We start from the raw sequence: 19,051 nt of genomic DNA, 5'->3' as shown, positions 1-19,051 counted from the left end.
TAGTTGTCACTGGGGTACTCTGAGGAGTTCTGTTTGCCCACATACACAAAAAGTCATGCATCCAAATTTTAAATCTAGGCATTTCCTGTGAGCTTTTTTTCAGTGATTCTAAATCATTACTTTGAACTGCTCATTCCTTCAAAGAAGTTTCCAGACAGTCGGTGAAACATTGTAGAAGAGACGAGTTGGCAGGTGGAAACGTCTCAGCACCAAAGAGGCTCCGAGTCGAAAATCAAGTCTGACAAAGAAAACTCATGGTATAACACTGCTAACACCAAAACTGCACAGAAACTGATTAAAATGGGCTCTTGCCCATTCCTTGGACAGCGGCACACGTTAGGTTGTGCTAAACTTCAGACAGTGACAGTGACATTAGTTGGTGGCAGCTCAGCAGCCAGCAGCCTTGTAAACACTTGAGACGGGGGGGGGGGGCAAATGGAGAAAACCAACACACACCAAGTAAGTAAAAACTCCTCTACGTGGGATGAGAGAGACGGGGAGATAACGATGGCGATTCTTTTGGCACCGTGGCAAATACAAGCCATTGTAAAAGCCCGGCATTTTCCAGAGAGCCGCAGAGGGTCCTCTGTGTGTCCGTCAGTCTGTTCAGGAGGCGGCTCTGAGCCTCCGCACCCCGCAGCCCATCGCCCCCCCGGCCCGCCTCTCCTCCCTAAAACTCACAACCAGTCACCTCGTCGTTAAAAATCAAAAACTCAGGAACGCTCGCCGCTCCCCTCCAAACGCATCAACTCAGACGGTGAGGACGCCGCCGCTGACGCAGCGGCCCGCCAGCAACAAGGTTGACTCAAAAAACCTTGAGTGTTTCTGCGGCCGCTGCAGGGCGACGCCGACTCTTAAGATCCTTAAAACATGGTGGAAATAAAAGAGTGATCTTAAAGAATGTTTTACGATCATGTGTTCCTGTCTGCTCGTCCTGGGCTTACACCATGCATAAACTCATTTATGCACACCATTCACATTTCACACCACCGACTCCAGTGTAAACCACACACAGACAAAATATATAGCTAAGACAACACAAACGGCAGTGGCTGCTGGCTCAAGACTAACAATCCATTTACATGTCAGTTCCTGCTGCCTGAGCACACACCTGGCTGGAGTTTAGAAGAGCCACCTTTTCTCTCTCAGGCCGTCATTATGTGGCCACAGAGAGACGAGCCAAAGTCTTTGTTATAAATTAAGTCAAAAATACTACAAGAATAAAAATTCCTGAGAGCAGTGCTTGTTGCAACATCTAAATTAATCCAAACTTTAACCGTTCAGGAGGCTGTTGGCGTCCGTTAAAGAAGACACTGGCTGAACAGTTAACAGTGTGGTTTCTCTCCAGTTACATCATTGAGTTTGCCACCATGTACACCACATATTTAGGCCAAACTCCTCCACAGACGACTAAATACTCTGCATAATATAAAAGGAACTGAAAATACTGTCCTTAGGCTACTTTACAGAGACAAAGCATGAGAACGTACCTCAAAGAGAAGCTACCTCTTTAGAAATCTACAGAGAAGACCAAAAGAATGGATCGGTCAGGGGCTTAGCAGCCAGATAGCTTGACATGTCTGGTTACCTACAAAGTAAAATCTCCAAAAATGTGAAATAAGTAGAAAAAAAAGAGAAGAAAAAAAGATTGAATGGCACAAATGAAACTTTCTGTTATTTGGGGAACACAGCAAGGATGCTTATTATGAAGGTTTCTCAATATGGAACAAAACATCTCTACACGTCTTCAGTTACTTGTCTTTTAAACTGAGGGTGTGGGCAAATTTTTTTTTGGAATTCATTAGTCTCTCATTGTTAATTAATACTCTAAACAGTGACAACTAACTCGGTGTCATTCATTATCTGCAAGTTAGCGTGCCCTTCAATACAACATGGTTCTAAAGTCAAGATGCACATTTGTGGGATATAAAATAACTTCACTGGGGGATGAAATCAAACACTTGTGATGGACGAGTTTGGGAAATTAAAGAATTGCAGAAAATCTGCAAGAGGAAATAAATCACAGCTTGATGAGCATCACTGGAAGAACACGCCGGGTGAAATAAGTAAAGAAGAAAGTAGAAGAATGCAACAGCCTGTCTAGATGTGGAGGGGACGATCATCACTGCTCCTCTCTGCGGTTTATTCCTGTGTAGTGAGTTTAGTGTAGCCGGTCAACTCTTGCATTCAGAGTTACACTGTGTGTGGACTGGTATTGCTTTGTGTGGATGAGACTGAGGGGGGATATGTGAGGGGATCAGAGGCCTGCAGTGAAGGAGAAGTTGGCAGCCAGCTTGAATCTGCTGCGTGTAGCTCTTCTGCTGGGACTGTCCACGGACAAGGGAGTCTTGGTGTCGGGGGCCGGCGGCGCGTTGTTGTCCGTCGTCTGCTCAGGTGGATCAGACGTGGCGTCGGTGACTGCGGCAGCTGCCACCTCAAGTTCGTCGCCCTCTGAAATCACAAGAACAGACTGAGCTCGTGCTTCATGGAAGAGGGGAAGGTGCAAATAAATGTGTTATGTGCTCATTAAAATGTTTTTTGGTTCTCACTTGTAGTGTGATTTTTTTTTTGAAAAACAGAAATCACTCAACACATAGCTATGCCAAGGCACACAGAGTCTTACAAAACGATAATGATTCTAAATCAGCATCTGGAACATCATCAAAATACACAGACTGACTGAGGGACACACCAGTTTGGGAGACTGCTGTAAACTTATATAAAAATATATACGGTAGATAGTTCAAATCTTGTTGCCACTTCAACTTCCGTAATGTTTAGAGTCTGATTCTTTGAGTAAAAACAACAAGCCTGCAGTCAACGCTTTAATTGGCCGATTGCTATACAGATGAAAAATAAATAAATAATCTGCCTGGATTCTGCCATAACTATTGAAGTGACACTCAAGAAACATGGAGCATTGAAGCCAACCTGTTGGTGGAGGTGTTTTCTCCTCAAAGTGAATGAGGTCAGCCTGCTGCAGGAGAACGGGGTCAGGGTGGAGCTGGGGCGATGGTAAACAGGACGGTACAGGTCCACACAGCAGGTCCACTGGAGACGTCAGGCATAACAGCTCCGACTCTGCAGCCACACAGAGACGTGGACTTTACTTCACAGACATCTAAACTTAAGCGTTACCAGTTCCCTTCATTTCTCATGTGCACAGAACTAAGCTTTGTGCAGCTATATGAAGGACAAAAAACAAAACAAACACTTGCATTACCTGGACTCTGGGCTCCAGATGTTGTGTTGCCAATGGGGCTGTCTCTCTGGCTTTCTGGATTCTCTTCTGGCTGTGGACTGTTGGGGACCGAAGAGCTTGTCCTTGCTACACACACAAACACACACACACACACAGATGTCCAATGCAATCTCATGAAATCACTTCCTGACTTGCATTAACGGTTTACAATATGAGAAAATTAAATTTACCTTTATCTTTCATATCGTTCTTCAAAACGATAATCCTCTTGTGACCATGTCCTTTGATCCAGACGACCTGATGACACAAAATGTAGAGATGCTACAAGACTTGTATAAGAGCCATATAAAGGCCTTGAAAAGACTGAAGCAGCACTACTATCACAGACAGGCACTGACATCATGTTCAGTACAAGAGGTGCCATGATAAAATCATCTACTGAGATTATTCCCACCTGTGGGATGGCGCTGAGCAGCTCGTCGGTGTTGGCGTATCCGTAGGAATGTGGGTCAAGGCTGCAGCCTGTGAATTTGCTGTACGCTCCCTGGAACTCGGTCAGGAAGATCTGGTTGTAGTGGTAGGTGTGCAGCAGGGCACGGATGTTACGGGCGAACTGGTACAGCCTGGTCAACCTCACCCACTCCTCTCCATGGTCGGCGGCTGTGCAGCCCATTTGACGGTCTTCATCATCAATCTCCTCATGATACAGCTACAGAGATAAAAGACACAAACACTTGTCAGTTGTGCTGTGGAGGCAACGGCACAGATTGGTATTAAAATCCTGAGCTTCAAGCTTCTTTAAAGGCATTACAAGGAAGTTGAAATAAAACTTGTTGTACTCGCCTCCACTAGATAGGGCAGACTCTTGAGTAACTCGCTGAGGGAGAGAAATCCGTATTCGCAAGGGTTGAGTGTGGCTCCATGGACGGCCAGGTAAAGCTGACTCAGCTCTTCCACCCTCAGACCCGTTGTGACCTGCTCCTCTTCCTGGGACATGAGCAGAGCCAGCAGTTGGGACGTGAGAGAGCGCAGAGACTTCCTGTTGATCAGCTGCACCTCTCGTCCCTCTGAGCCGTCCACCACCTAGAAAACAGGAAAAGCACCAGTTGGTTTATTGGCATTTAATGACTGTATTCAGGCTGCACGATATATCGTTTTACATCGCGATGTGCGATAGCCACAACGCTATGGCAAGTGGATTTAACATTTAAAAGCTAAGTTTGATTATCCGCAATTAACACTGTACTACAGTGTTAATTGCGGATAATCAAACTTATCTACAGTGTAGATATCAACAACGTCTTTCTGACTAGACGTATTACATTTTGAATAGTTGGATTTTTTATTCAAGATATCTGTAATTCAGTTTTGCCTAGTCAAAAAGAACATTTCAGATATTGACAACTACATTCTTCCTAGGACAAATGACAGGACAAATTTTTGCCATTCATGTGTATGAATAGTAGATATCTTTAATATTGACATTTTGTGAGATTAACAAACAAACTTATTTACTTAATTCCAAAATGCCAGGACTGCTATTGTTTTAACCATTAAATTAATAAAAAACAAACAAATAAACCAAACACAACAAAAAGACCCAAGAAAAACAAATCCCTTGAGGTTTACCTTGACAACGTGGCAGAGTTTTGTGAGCAGAGCTGGCAGGGAGCTGGCATCGTAGTCCTGCAGGCGGAGGCCGTAACCGAAGGTCTTGCTGTACTCTGTGAGCAGCTGGCTGACAGGAAGGCTGGAGTTCTTCTGAGCGCGCAGCAGCTTGACCAGCTGAGCTGCTAAGGCTTTGATTCTCTCCACCTCCGTCAGAGTCAACACTTTCTCCTCGCCACACTCCAACACCTGACACAGGGCGAGGACAACAGATGTTACATTGGTTCCAGGAATGATGGCATTAACATGGGGTTTATAAGTTCTTTGAACAGAACACCACATGTTTAATTGGAGAAAATTTGTGTGGCAAAGGACAAAAACTTCAATGCAGCAGGATCTGGCTCAGTGAGAATTTCCATATCCTCTAGTAGGGCTACACACAAGATTCACTTAGAAAGCCCAAACATGAGGCCTTATATTGAATTCAAATTACAGATGTCTTACCATCAGTACATCGGGGATTGCCTCGAAGAGCTCCATCAGCTTGGTGAAGCCATAGTAGCTGAGCTTGCACTGACGGCCAAAGTGATGGTGATAGGTGGGGATGAACTTGCTGAAGGGCATTCGACAGTGAGGCTGGTGACGGAGAAGGTCCACCACCTCCTTTGCAAACTGCTTGGTGCGCTCCATTTCATCCACAGTACGTTCTGACGACAAACACCAGAATCATTTGTTTAGATTTTCTCAAGCTGCTGATGTTTTAAATCAGCTTCACAACATATTTCACAATACAAATGTTTAGCAATTGTACAATATTTCAAAGTCACATCCTCCTTGATTTTTCACTAAAGGTGCATTGTGTAGGAATTCCCCCATCTAGCGGTGCGGTTGTATATCGCAAGCAACTCAAGTATTTTTCATGCTGCATTCACGTGAAATTGGGCAGACGGCAGACGGACGACAGCCGCTGCAGGTAACGGCATAAACAAGCCTCTATGTAAACAAGTGGTCCGTCAGCACGAGGCAAAACAATACACGTGACAATATGTTGTCATGGCGATGTGGTATTGTTTACCTGACCCACGTTTTACCGGCTTTCTCTGGACTTCTGTGACTAAAATGACATCTGGTTTGTTACCGACGGCCGTCTGCCCAACTGCAGGTGAATGCAGCATCGGCTCAGGTGTCTCCGCTGAGTTTCCGTGGTTTCCTACCGTCACGCTGCCACTGAATGTAAAAACATGGCGACACGACATGGCAGCCAGCACCGAGCTTACCCGCTCCATGTAGATATGAATGATATGAACGGCAAATTCAGAGCTGAAAGGAACACTTCAGTTTGTTGATGGGGGGGATTACTGATTAATGAAAAACAGACTTTTGAACCAAATAATCTATTTTTGTGAATAGATAACAGGAGAAGTTACACAATGTCTCTTGAAGTGTCTGGTTTAAATTACCTCTCTTGGGAACAGAGATGACCGTGTCTGTGCCGTTGTCTGTTATGGTGATGGTTGTTTCAGGGATCTCAGACAACAGGTCCATCAGGTCACATATGCCATAATCAATAACCCTCCAGTCTCTGGAGAAGCACCTGAAATGCAGGGTAAAGAATATATAATGCACAACCGTGACCCTGATGATCCATATTTTTAAGACCTCTACAAAACACAAAAACAACGTGAAAGCATTGACTGCAGCTTGGAGCTGTGCTGACTGACCAGTGGTACGCCTGCATGAAGTCCTTGATTGCCACTTGTTTGCTGGCTTGGAATTTGAGCAGCTTGAGCAGGTCTTGAGTGAAGCGCTTTACTTGAGCACGATGGGTCAGGGTCAGGAAACGCTTGGTGCCCATGCCCAAGATCTGCAGGTTAAGATATTTAAAAACACATTAGGAAAAATAACAGTACAATTGGGATCTTTGGAAGAGTTTAAAATATGGATGCAATTATAGATCAGATGTGATCTTTCTCACTACCTGGAGAACATGCGGCACAGCCTCCAGCAGCTCCAACAGCTTGGAGTAGCCGTAGTCAGAGACGCGGCACTGCTTGGCAAAGTGATGGTGGTATGAAGGTATGAACTTGCTGATGGGCATGGTGCAGGAGGGCTGACTCTTCAGCAGGTCAATAATCTCCCGGCTGAACTGAATGAGCTGAGGGTTGCCCACTGGACTTTTGCAGCGCTGAATCCACGGCTCTGTATGATAAATAAATACTTTTATTTCTCTCAAATGTGTGAAATATGATAATTATAGATAGACTGTTCTACTCAGCAAAAGAGTCCCCAAACAGCCTCAAACTAAATGGTGAAGTTTGCAGATGTGCCTACCGGTTTGGTTTGGCGCTGGTGGTTTGTTGTGGATCCACTTGATGATCTTAAAGCCATTCTGAGCTGTGACTATTGTGATGCTGGGGACGCAGGTGATGAGGTGCTCCAGGGGAACGCCACCCTCCAGTGTCTCGTTGCCCAGGTGCAGTGGGCTGAATTTAGCTGCATAGCAGTCTGGAAAGCTAAAGGGAAAACATATATTACTGTTTTTATTATTATTATTATTATTATTCACAATGTATGGCCTTAGTCATCATGGTCTGTTCAATATAAAAAACATATACATGAACTTAAGAGCTGGTTGTCACCTAAGTAGTGGAAGGGTTCCCTCATGTGACTGCAACAGACTGTGGACCTCAGAGGTTAAGGTGCTCAGAGACATCACAACAAATGGGATTTTATAGGAGTCGGGGTCAAAGTCGGCCTCACTATAGAAAGAGATGGACAAGACACTATCAGTGAAGGAAACAAGTGAGAATCATTTTAAGCAGTACAGTTTAGATAATGGTGCCCAACACTGACCCCACCATAGGTATCCTATTAAATACTGTAAGTTGAGTACCTGAAGTCCTGCTGTGCGTAGTGTTGTCTGCAAACAGGCTCATGGTACTCCAACTCCTCAAACACCACAGGACTGCCACTGGCAGAGGAGGAGCCTTCCTGCGACTGGGAAGATCCCAGCGGACTCTGGCGGATTTGGCTGCTGGGCAGAAGGCACACGAGCCTCGAGCCCCCCTGCTCCCGCACCGCCACCACCTCTGGTAGTCTGTACAGATCCCCGACCGCCAGCTTTCGGCAATACCTGGAGATGGAACAAAACAGCATCATCTACTTTGTAATGCATAGTTGAAAATGTGTGTGTGTTTTTTTTTTTAAGTTGTTCAAGTTTGAAGGTTTGAAGTTTAAAATCAGATATTTACTTTTTTTCATAGATCTCAGTGAACTTGAACAGGGGAAGACAATTGGCAGGTGCATCCTGAAGAATGGTGATGATCTCTGTGCTGTATAATGACAAAGGTAAAATTTTAATTAAGGGATCTGAAAATCTCAAACTCTTCATGTCAAAAAAATCAAAGGAAGCTGTGACCACAGTTTTGAGAAAAAAAAGCCTCTAATGTAACTCCATACACACTCTACCTGAGCAAGGCAAGAGATTTGCTTCCACTACCGGTGAGCAAAGACACCTGAATGCGCTTGCTCCCAATCTTGTAGCGGTGCAGGCCGCTGACAGCGCTGATGGCCTGCTGCAGGGACAACATCTGAACCGTGGCCTTCAACTGATAGTCAGTATGGGGGCTGAGCTCCACAGCTTTCACCTAGACAAAACAAGTCATACCAGCATGTAGACAACAATTAATTTGATTTCAAAGAGGAATATCTGCAAACACTGTCATTACAAAAAGGAATTATTTCATCCTAAGAGCATTTTGTCAGACAAGATGATACAACAAGCATATTTTAATCATCCATCCCTATCTGTAAATTAACTTTACTGGAATGAGGCTTACCCGCCCGTATCGAGAGAAGGTGTCACGTAGTGTTTGTTGCAGATCCTTGCGTGACATTCTGTAGTCCAGGTTGCCCACCTGAACCTCAGCCCCCTCGCTAAATGGCTCAGGCGGACCTTCAGGACATGGGCTGCGAGGGGCTGTAAGAATAGGTGAGGAGCGGCTGGACAGGCAGGGGGACACGCTCCTTTTGTTGGAGAAAGAGAATATTACATGTAATATCATGGCAGTCTGTACATCGAACATTATGCGCCTGTGTATGCTTAAAGGGATAGTTCAACATTTTGGCAAATTGGCCCATTGCCATAATCCCTATAGTTTTAGGAGTAGGTTTGTTACTTTTAATTGTCAGTGCAAGCTATTTTTAGAATGGCGGAGCAGAACGGCTAGCTGCTCAGAGCTATGCTACGGAGGCTCATGGGATTTTTTGGTATCCCTCATCAAACTCATCAAATACACAATCCAACAACTCCAAAACGCTCTGGTGGACAAGTTGTGACCTGCACATTCACCACAGTATGAGATAATAACGTAACATTACGAGATGGAGTCGTTTTTGAGGTAAATTCATGCAAAACCACTGATGCGCGTTCCCGTCGGGGGGCGGTTTTCCGGCAAGCAGTCTCTGCATTTGCCTCAAGAACAACACTGCATGTATTTGATGAGTTTGATGAGGGGAACCAAGAAATCCCATTGGCCTCCATAGCATAGCTCTGAGCAGCTCGTGGCTCTGTTCTGCCGTTCTAAAAAAAACTTGCGCCGACAATTACATGTAACGAACCTACTGCTAAAACTATAGGGATTATGGCAATGGGCCAATTTGCCAAAATGTTGAACTATCCCTTTAAAACTTCAAACATGAGTGAATTAAACAGTTGACACACCTGGAGGACCAGGAGCCCTGGGAGAGGACAAGAGGACTGAAGCTCCTGTGCAGGTTCAGCTTGCTGAAGGCCGAGGGTGTGCTGATCTGGAACTCCCCGGTCCTGTCGGCTTGTTCTACGGGGGATTCAGTCAAGCTGCGAGGATTGGAACCTTCCCTCCTACATGGAAACATGGGAGGAAAAAAGAAAAAAAAGGACAGATAAGTGCATTGCCTCTAAAGGCTTTGTCCTTTGATAATTGGCTCCACACTTTATTTCTCTAGTGACCAGCAAATGTGTTTTTAACTACATCCACACTGCTATGTTTTCGTTTTCTCACGTTACTTTTACGTTTTGCGTATCTACACAACTCCCAAACTTCAAACCTGATTTTCTGAGCTTCAGTGACCTTGTCTTTGCGAGCAACTGCTGTGCAACTGAATATTGCGTTGTGCACCTACAACTTCTTTTTCTGTGACAATCTGTTTCTTTGAAATGATCAATCTCCATCTAGTATTAACTACAAATCACAAACCAAAAGTGTGGATGTAGCCTACAGAAAGTGCAAGAAAGGCCTGTCCCCCCCGTGTGTACCTGCGTCTGTATATGGATTCTCCCATGAGGCCTGGTTTGGACAACTGATCCAGGGCACTGGTTTCACCATTACTGTGGGGCGATGAGGAAGCAGCACGCCCTCTGTCCAGTTGGTGGAAGCCCATTCTGGACTTGGCTTCCAAACTACCCAGCTCCTGGATCAGACAGATGGGAGATATTGATCTGCATTGATCGGCTAGATCGTGATGATGTGCTTATGTGCGTGAATGCATGAGCGGGAGGTTGCTTTGCTGTGGGTGCTCATTTAAAATCAACAAGCCACCTAGAAAACACAATAGAAGCAGAGCGGCTGATTGTTTGATCATGTTAGTTACGAAGAACGCATTGACTTGTGTGTTAGTCAAATGTACCGTTAACACAATTTGCTGTTTTCTAGGTACAATGGCAAGAACGCTGATACGCTCAAAGCCAAGCTGAGACAGCCAACAGAAGGCACATAATGCATCAGAGAGATTTGTGATGGCTACTCATCATGCTGTAGGTGACAAGTATGGTAATTCAGGCAGCTAGGACACGACCATGTCACTGCACCACGAACCAAAGCCATGACAGAAATTTGACTGCATCTGTTTGTGCATCAATTGTGTCATTTGTCATATGACCTTCAATCTGTACAAAAATGTCTAAGTTAATTTAATATTCTTAGTGGTTTCAATGTTTTCCAACAATTTCAGCGTCAAATGTTATTGGACAAATGTCAAATTGAATTTTCACTTGTGTGGGATCTAGGAACCAAGATCACGCACAAATAATTATTGGCATGGACAGAACACAGAAACCGGCTACTCGCATGACATAGTGGTATACCATCACTGATATACTGGACAAAACAAATGTTTTTCATGCAGATCTCATGCAAGACAACAAGGGGCACATGAAGCACTGGCGACAACATACATGCTACATGCTAGCAGAGGCAGACAAACGAAGCAAGCAGCTACAAGCCGTTAGTGTCAAAGCAGCAATTACAGGGACACTGGGGGAGGGAGGAGAAGCTACTGCCATCTACAGCCCAGACACGGACAGAGGGTAACGGAGGTTAAGGCGAAGCGGGCACTGATGCGAGTGCTGACCTGACGGGGCTTGGCTGGAGCACCACCGGGAGGCCCACTGCACCCCCTCCTGGGGCTGTAGGGCCTTTCAGGCACTGGGCCAGGGGTGTGGCATGGGCGTGTTGCTCGCCGTGGCCTCCTGGGCGACCTGGGCTTCTCCAGGGGCAGAAAAGAGAAGGAGGATATGGATGGGGGAGGGGCGAACACTGACTCCTGGGTTTGAAAGGGTTGGGGCAGAGCCTGAGGCAAGTGATGGGGCTGAGGGTGAAACTCAGACTCAAGACTTGCGTCGTCTCTGGGCCGCGGGGAGAAGGAGAGGCTGATTCGGCGGCCGTACACATCCTCATTTTCCATTCGCTTGCGGGCGCGTGCAGCCGCCTCGGGGCTGCCGAACCGCAGGACTGCAGTGCCCTGGGCGATGCCCAGCACCTTGCCGCCGCAGTTGTCAGACAGGCGGCGCAGCCTGAGCTTCACCGAGTTCCGCAGGCTCTTGTCACAGTTGACAGGGAGGTTGTGCACATAGAGGAGGTTGAAACTGGGCTGAGGGAGGGGAGGAAGAGACAGCGTGCCTGTCTGGTTTGTATTTACACTTTTATAAAAGAATGAAAGCAGCAGTCTTTCTTTCAGTAGAAACAATCAGGAGAATGGCTGAGAGTGCTATAGAGTGGGGGAAATGGTAATGACCCCTACAAGACAGATCAGTAGATAATCACATTCACATTCCAACTGCCTCACTTTCTGTCCTCTTGGCCCACCCTAAAATGAGATTTTGCTCGATTACTTTTGCCAGCATGAACTTACCTTATTAAATACAGGATATAGACAAAAACTATCTTAAAGCTGGGGTACGCAGGATTTGTTTTAAAAACAAAATATTAACTTGTTTAAAGAAAACTGTGTCTTCCCATTCAGCTATCAGTAAGGAAAGGTCTGTGTTGGGGCGATCACAGTGTCTCTGAGTGCACTCAGTCGTCCTCCTGATTTGTTAGGACAGACTATGGCCGGCCCCTCAACCAATCAGGAACACTCAGACTAGAATGGATTTCATTGGTCAAGGATACTGGGAGCTGTAGGCTTGTTTTCAAAACAAATCCTGCCTACCGCCGCTTTAAGAAGGAGGCAGGGGGAAACGTTTCTGAGGCATACCTGTGATTTGACAAGCATTCGTGGTGGCAGATCAGCCGTCATCTCCTGAAAGGACACGTGGCGGTGGGCGTGCTGCAGAAGGGCTGAGGATGTATGGTTGCCATGCACCAAGACTACCTGGAAACCATGCCGATGACGCAGGTCACTCAACTCACTTGCAAAATTCACGTCGGCTGTTAATAACGGAAAAGATAATACTCGTTATGGCGCAATCCAAATTGTGGCAGCAACACAGCAGTCCATTGATGGGAATCTGAGCTGAACTCACAGGATACTAGCACAACAGTAGCAGGGGCAGTGTGGGTCTCAGCAAAGCGTCGCAAGCTCTGGCGAAGTTTGTCATCTGCAGCATTCTTGGCTGTGGCATTGATATGTGCAACAGTAACCTGATAAAGCAAAATTATGTTTAGTCAGAATTCATTCCTGCCCAAAAAAAATTCAACAAAATCAGGAAAGACACTGACATTTTATGTTATTTTAGAGCTAAAGGTTGACATGTAACCAATTACCTCTGGCAAGTTAAATCCAAAGCAGAGTATTGAGAACTGTATTTTTCTGAAAGCTCCAACATCCATTTTGGGTACAAAATGAATTGATACGAAACATGAGAATATGAGGTCAGATAAATCTGGTATTAAAAGGGAACTATGCAAGTCCGGTCACCTTCTCTCTGTTTTTTCTTCACGGAGGACCTCTCCCTACAGTCTTGGAGTGCATATTTTCAATATCGTAAAAACTCATTGCTAACCCTCCCCTCCCTCCCCCCCGGCGATATGCATTTGTTTTCAATGAATGCCGGCGAGAAAGTAATCTGTGGAGCGATGTCTACTGAGGTGGGTAACATTAACAAGAGATCACTGAATACTGGGCATGTTTGTGTCGTAGTTCAATAATTGTTTCTCATGAGACGCAAGATCAGCACCTCAGAACCGGTGTCCAAGATTTTAAGGTTTTCGGCCGAGGGACCCTAGATGGAAGACAGAGAGCCTCCATTCTCCCCATAACAAGTAAATTTAACCATCACAATTACCCTAAAGCTGTTTAATTAAGCTAAAAATATTGCAGAGTTCCCCTTTAAACCCCAAGTTTAAATGGTAAATGTGCTCCTGTTTTGGCCCCTCAGTTGTAGGGGACGATCCCATCAGTGTAACCACGAAAATATTTCCCAACAGACATAAAGAGTTTGTACCTGGCAGTTGTTCAGCTCTTGGATGACAGCTTTATTCTCCTTGCTGATGTCACAGACACAAATGAATTCTGCCTCACGGTGACCCTGGAAGAAACGGCTACGGATACGCTGGACCACAGCTCCAGCAGAGCGCCCACTGGGAACACTACAGTTTTCAATGTCCCAAAAGACACCAACTGGGGGGATGTTCTCAGGACCACTACTCTCTGGTGAACCTGACACACAGTAAACAAGCATTCAAAACACAGCATGAGTTACGTTATTAATTGGGCCTATTATTAATTATTTCAAATTGTTTCATTCATTGAGCAAATTCCATGGAGGTTCAACCAAAACATTTTGAATCCATAGAAAATGTACAAACAGTACAGGACTGCACTCTAAATTCAAGTATTTTATTATGGCATAATAAAATTGTGGCATAAAAAAATTTTGAGTGTGGACCTGTACTGTTTGTATATTTTCTTTCTTTCTTTTTATTCATTTATTTACTTGATTAGGACATTGCACACTAATCAACATGTCAGCCAGAGCATCAATGTAAATATGCCGAAGTTAGCATAGATGCTAATTCACATCCGTTGTCCTAAGGCAAGTCAAGAACATACAAACAATATACCAATATACAAATAGATAAAAAACAGTTTTACACAAAAAATAAGTCCCAATTCACATTAAGAGTCCATATAGAAAAATAGAAAAATAAAAAATTATGTATGAGACTTTATGGACTTTGGTTTGAGGATCCAGCACCCATTTATATTTTTGGAGGGTGAACGCGTTGTTTTTTGGATTAGAAATTATATAAAACATTAAGCCTACTAACCATACTTCTGGCCAATCTTGCCATGGTTGGTGGATGGCATGATCATCATGCCATCAGAGGAGGTGCCACAGCCATTGCAAATGGGGATAGGGATAGGAGCAGTCTGGGGAGCAGGAATATTTGGCCACACCTTGTCTGAATCTGATGGCTGCAAATAGTCGTATGCATACATCAGTCAAGGAAAACAGACACAACACCCATTTCTTTAAATAATATTTAACTGTATACACAAATACTGTACATAAACTCCACCTGGGTTTACATGACTGGGGTCATCTATGCATACCATCAAAGTTACCTAAAGTGATCTTCATGGCACTCAAATTCAAAAGAAAAACCACAGTGAATAAAAGAGAACTCCACCAACCTTCAACAAGCACTCTCGGCAGTAGTGTGCCCCCTTCACACAAACAGTGCGTTCTACATTTAGGTGCATAGGTTTAGAGCAGAAGTGTGCTGAGGTGGTGGTAGTAGTGATGGTGGTGGGGGTTGGGTGGTCACCAAGTGTGCCTCTTTGGGATCTTCTGGCTGACGGGCTGCAGTCCACACCACAGGTGTAGTAGCCAGAGGAGGCCAGGCAAGAACCATGCAATGAAACGGGTAGAGAGGAAACGGAGGGGAGAGAGGAGGCCAGAGGAGCAGAGGAGGAGAAAAGGCTCGGTTGGCTGCACGGAAGAGGTACGGCCGGGCAGGTGTGGAGCAGTCCTGAGCAGCAGGGGAGGTAGGGGTGTGATGAGACAGGCTGAGAGGTAGCGACAGAGGAGGGCAGCTGAGGTTTATAACCAAGACTGAGCAAAGAATCGAAGGTTTCTCCTTCGCTTCTAAAGCTCAGCTTGTTTGAATATTGATGAACGGATGAGGCAACAGAGCAGGGCCCAGACCTGCTAATACTGCTACTGCTGCTGATGGGTGCTCCCACAGAGCCTGGGGCGATATAGAGTGACACAACGCCGGCAATGCTGCTACTACTGCTGCTGCTGCTACCACCAACGACACCTCCACCACCCAATAACCCATAGCCATCTCTGTTGCAATAGTCACAGTGAGTGCAAATGCTTACTTTGGGGCTAGTCCCCTCATGTTGCTGCTGCGGGGGCTGTTGTTGGTGGGAGCCTTGTGTAAGCTGAGGCGGAGGGGGCAAGCAGGAATGAGGCAAAGGGAGAGGGGCAAGAGAGAAGGGCTGGGATGATTGGGAGGAGGAAGGGTGGTGTGGTGGAGGAGGAGGGACATCTTTCAGTTCCAGCACAGGCTTTCTGCTCTCCATGCAACTGGTCTAGAAAATAAAAAAGGACAAGACATAACATCTCAAATTAGCATGTGTCTATGTCAAATAAAATATCAATATGTATACAGGTTTATACACAGCAGGATACAACTGCCCTGGCCACCGGTAGTGTAGTCCTGCAGAGGGAAGGCCCAAACTCTAATGCTCTTTAACTCACAACTAATCTGTCTCATCACTACTAACTGTCTGAACATGTCATTACCTACACATGTGACCAGAGTGAAAGCACCTGTATTGAAATTCTCAGGGTTCAGATTTTTGTCATTTAGTCCTTCCTGTGTGCTAATTGCTAAGGTTCAGATGTTAATTTACATAACAGACGACAGTGTCAGCATTGGAGATCCCTCAAAATATGGACATTTCTGTGTTTTGGCAGCAGGCGAGTTATTTAAGTTTCAAGAGCGATGTGTTTGAAGGAAGTTAGGCATAGAAGTGCAAAGCTAAAACCAATATTATTATACAGTAACACCTATTACTTTGCCATGCAGTTATGTATGCACTGCAAATTCTGATCACAGTTGCTCAACTGCATGAAAACTCCCTGACTGCATTGATGTGATGATGCAGATACACTAATAGACATTTCTTATGCAAACTCTTCTTTTTTTTTATCATGTACTCTTGATAGGTATGAAGAGAAAACTACAGAACAAGAGCTGTATGGAGTATGGACCACGGCACATCTCCAATCTCATCATGTCCTATGAGATACAGTCAAATCTTCATGGTTTTGATTCTAAACAATCACAACCCATTATATTAATAAACAGAAATTGTAGTATTGTCTCATTCATAATGAATACATTACGCAGACATGTAGGCTGAAGAAATGTTTGCACCTTTGCTAAAGATAACAAAACATAACAGATAATCAAAACAAGACATTTCAGATGTATAAATGCTGATTTGCATAAATATTTCAGATATTCATTACATTCCCTCCCTACATCCAGCTGAAATGACATCACGGAGGGAGGCAAAGAACAAACAAAACAGTTATTCCCCTAAAGTTCACTAAAGAGCACCTTGGCAGCCACAACACATACCTTAGATGATGTAAGTTAGACCTGAATTCCTCCTAAAAGAACTGCTTCAGGTCAGCCATATACAGAGATATTGTCCTGCAACATCATCTGAGACCAAAATCTTAGCTTTTAATAAAGTGAGATTGCATAGATCTAAGTGTGCGGAGATCTCTTTCTTCAATTTGGACACTTTTGATGCCTCCAGCACCTTAGCAAAGAACCAGCCGGGTGAAGCGGCAGCCCCTTTTTGCAGGTCTGATCAGTAAAAGTGGTTGGATGCAATTAGTGCCAACGGAAGTTTGCTTAATTTTCCCACCACCACATTTTCTGACCAATCAATGCAGGGCTCGTGTATTTTCTCTCACCAGTTTAAAACCTACCTCTTTATCCGTGTGATGAGAAGTGGCTGTCTCAGAGGTGGAGAAGCAGTCTTTGAGTTTCCATAGCAGGGTTGAGGCCTCTGTTTGGGGGTGACTGAGCCATGGGAAGGGACTAGCGCTGCATATGGATCTCTCCTTTCCCAGTCCTTCCATCATACAACCCGGAGAGGTCTTTCACCATACTTTCATCTCTCTTCTCTCTCATTCTTTCCTAGTAGTAGGAAACGAAAGTTCACTGTGGGTTAGGTCATCGAGTCAATAAATTCCGTGAAACACTACACGTTTAAAGTCCTTCGTGACACATTCACGGCAGCAAAGGTCTGACTATGATGAAAATGCATTGAATTTAACTCAGCGTCGTAACTAAAATCAATAGCGAAGAGGACAACTCTGTGTAAATACCGTTTACAAACTTGGCAAGTCCAGGCTGTTCTGAAGCTAACAAACGCCGCAGCTATGTTTTTATCAAAAGCCTATCACCAAAGAGCTAGTTTAGTCGTTTCTCTACGTGTAAGTTATAAACCATCGTCTGTGGCAGATTTACCTTGATTATACTGTGAGCTTTGTGTTGCTACTGAATTTAGCTCATTTAACTTACGTTATCGTCCAAACGGTAAGCTACAGCTAGCGTTACATCTGAGCTAACAAGAGTCACCACTCACGTTACATGGTTGTTATGCGCACACTCAGCTTCTCCCACATACTGCCGTTCATTGTCTTTAGGCAACACAAAAAACCGTTTGTTTTGTGTGTGAAACATTTCCAGAAGTGTTGTTTAGATACCTGAGAAGGTCTCGTCGTTCACATCTTCCTCTATGGACTGTACCGTTCCCCTCTGTCTGTCGCCCTGGAAACCTGCACCTTTTGTAACCGAAGCCTGCCGGAAAGCCCGCACAGCTGTCGCAAATGTTATTGTCATATCAAATTAAAGATACCGTAAGCGTGATTATCGGGAAATGTGCGTTTTAATTGCCTTTATTTATTTATTTTTAATAGGTTTTTAATTAGTAATCAAACATGAGTGTGTTTTTTTATTTCATTCATTCAAGATAGTAATCAAATTTCGATTTACATATTTGCTACACTTTACAGTTTATAATGTAATGTATTTGACTTACTACCGTATATTTACTAATGTAGAAGAAAATATTCATTGAGTGTAGTGATTAGACTTTACAACTATGAGTGTCTCTGGCTCCACACCCACTGGTTTACACTATTGATCTTTGGTCCCTCAACTCACTTGTATTGCGGTGCTTCACCAACCCATGATTATTGGACCTCGTACATTGTATAGGCTAGATTGTGTTTAAATGCACCTATACATTTTCAGGTTAAGATGTCAATGGGTATTTTTTTATTCTCTTCACTCAGTAAGATACCTTTTTGCTGTTGTAGCTCATCATCTTCTGTATTTAAGATTAGCTTTACTCACTGGATAAAAATAACCACACATAGAATCTTTACTTCACATAAATTTAATTTTACATTTACTCAAGAAAAAAAAAGTTTATTCAGACTAGGTCCCTCTATACTACTTAACAACAAAAAACAAAAATAATGTAGGCCTACTCTTTTCCATAACATCCACAGCTGGTAATATTCAAAACTCAACCTTAAACAACTACAATAAATAATCCAGTTTTATAGCATAAGGTTAGGGGGCTTTTACTTGGATGGATCATCATCACTGTATTATTATAGGCTGGTTATTTGAATGAAATTCTGACTCCACACCTAGATAGTTCCTCCATTACAGCTTGAAATTATATACAATAATAATAAACTAGAAAATTTCCTCTGGAAAATTTTGATAGGACCACGGGGGGCTACTGCCGGGCATATCATCTCTGTCAACATGGGAATCAAACCCACGATCTTAAGGTCAAGCCTGATCAGACAGACACATGATCATCTTTCACTGAGCACTGATATGGAGGAGCTGTAATCAGATTAAGTCACCTGTGTGCTGGTGTGTGTGTGTGTGTGTGTGTGTGTGTATCTCTTTAATCACATAAAGT

General features: G+C 44.2%; 1 protein-coding gene across 3 annotated transcripts; it reads right to left on the bottom strand.

Moving 5' to 3' along the window:
- Window positions 1-179: 179 nt before the first annotated feature.
- marf1 (meiosis regulator and mRNA stability factor 1) lies at window positions 180-17,945 on the bottom strand. Of its 3 annotated transcripts, none has more exons than XM_085794613.1 (27): window positions 17,814-17,945; window positions 17,031-17,241; window positions 14,708-15,613; window positions 14,341-14,488; window positions 13,515-13,729; window positions 12,594-12,711; window positions 12,326-12,498; window positions 11,201-11,719; window positions 10,107-10,261; window positions 9,534-9,692; window positions 8,650-8,836; window positions 8,279-8,457; window positions 8,062-8,142; window positions 7,704-7,943; window positions 7,450-7,569; window positions 7,142-7,323; window positions 6,789-7,009; window positions 6,532-6,674; window positions 6,271-6,404; window positions 5,315-5,517; window positions 4,832-5,059; window positions 4,046-4,285; window positions 3,657-3,911; window positions 3,433-3,499; window positions 3,224-3,328; window positions 2,932-3,081; window positions 180-2,451 (listed from the first exon to the last, which is right to left on the bottom strand). In XM_085794613.1, exons 2-27 carry the CDS (start codon window positions 17,184-17,186, stop codon window positions 2,258-2,260), a joined length of 5,478 nt encoding a protein of 1,825 aa, XP_085650739.1. In that variant the 5' UTR covers window positions 17,187-17,241; window positions 17,814-17,945; the 3' UTR covers window positions 180-2,257. The 3 variants fall into 3 exon arrangements, with proteins under 3 accessions (XP_085650739.1, XP_085650800.1, XP_085650859.1); XM_085794674.1 differs by having other exon boundaries at window positions 11,201-11,335; XM_085794733.1 differs by having other exon boundaries at window positions 11,201-11,332.
- Between the last annotated feature and the right edge of the window lie 1,106 nt (window positions 17,946-19,051).

Source organism: Trachurus japonicus, chromosome 1 (genome assembly GCF_045865225.1).
Source record: "Trachurus japonicus isolate A0001 chromosome 1, Traja_1.0".
Taxonomy (NCBI): Eukaryota; Metazoa; Chordata; class Actinopteri; order Carangiformes; family Carangidae; genus Trachurus; species Trachurus japonicus.
This window is presented reverse-complemented; position numbering and strand designations above follow the sequence as displayed.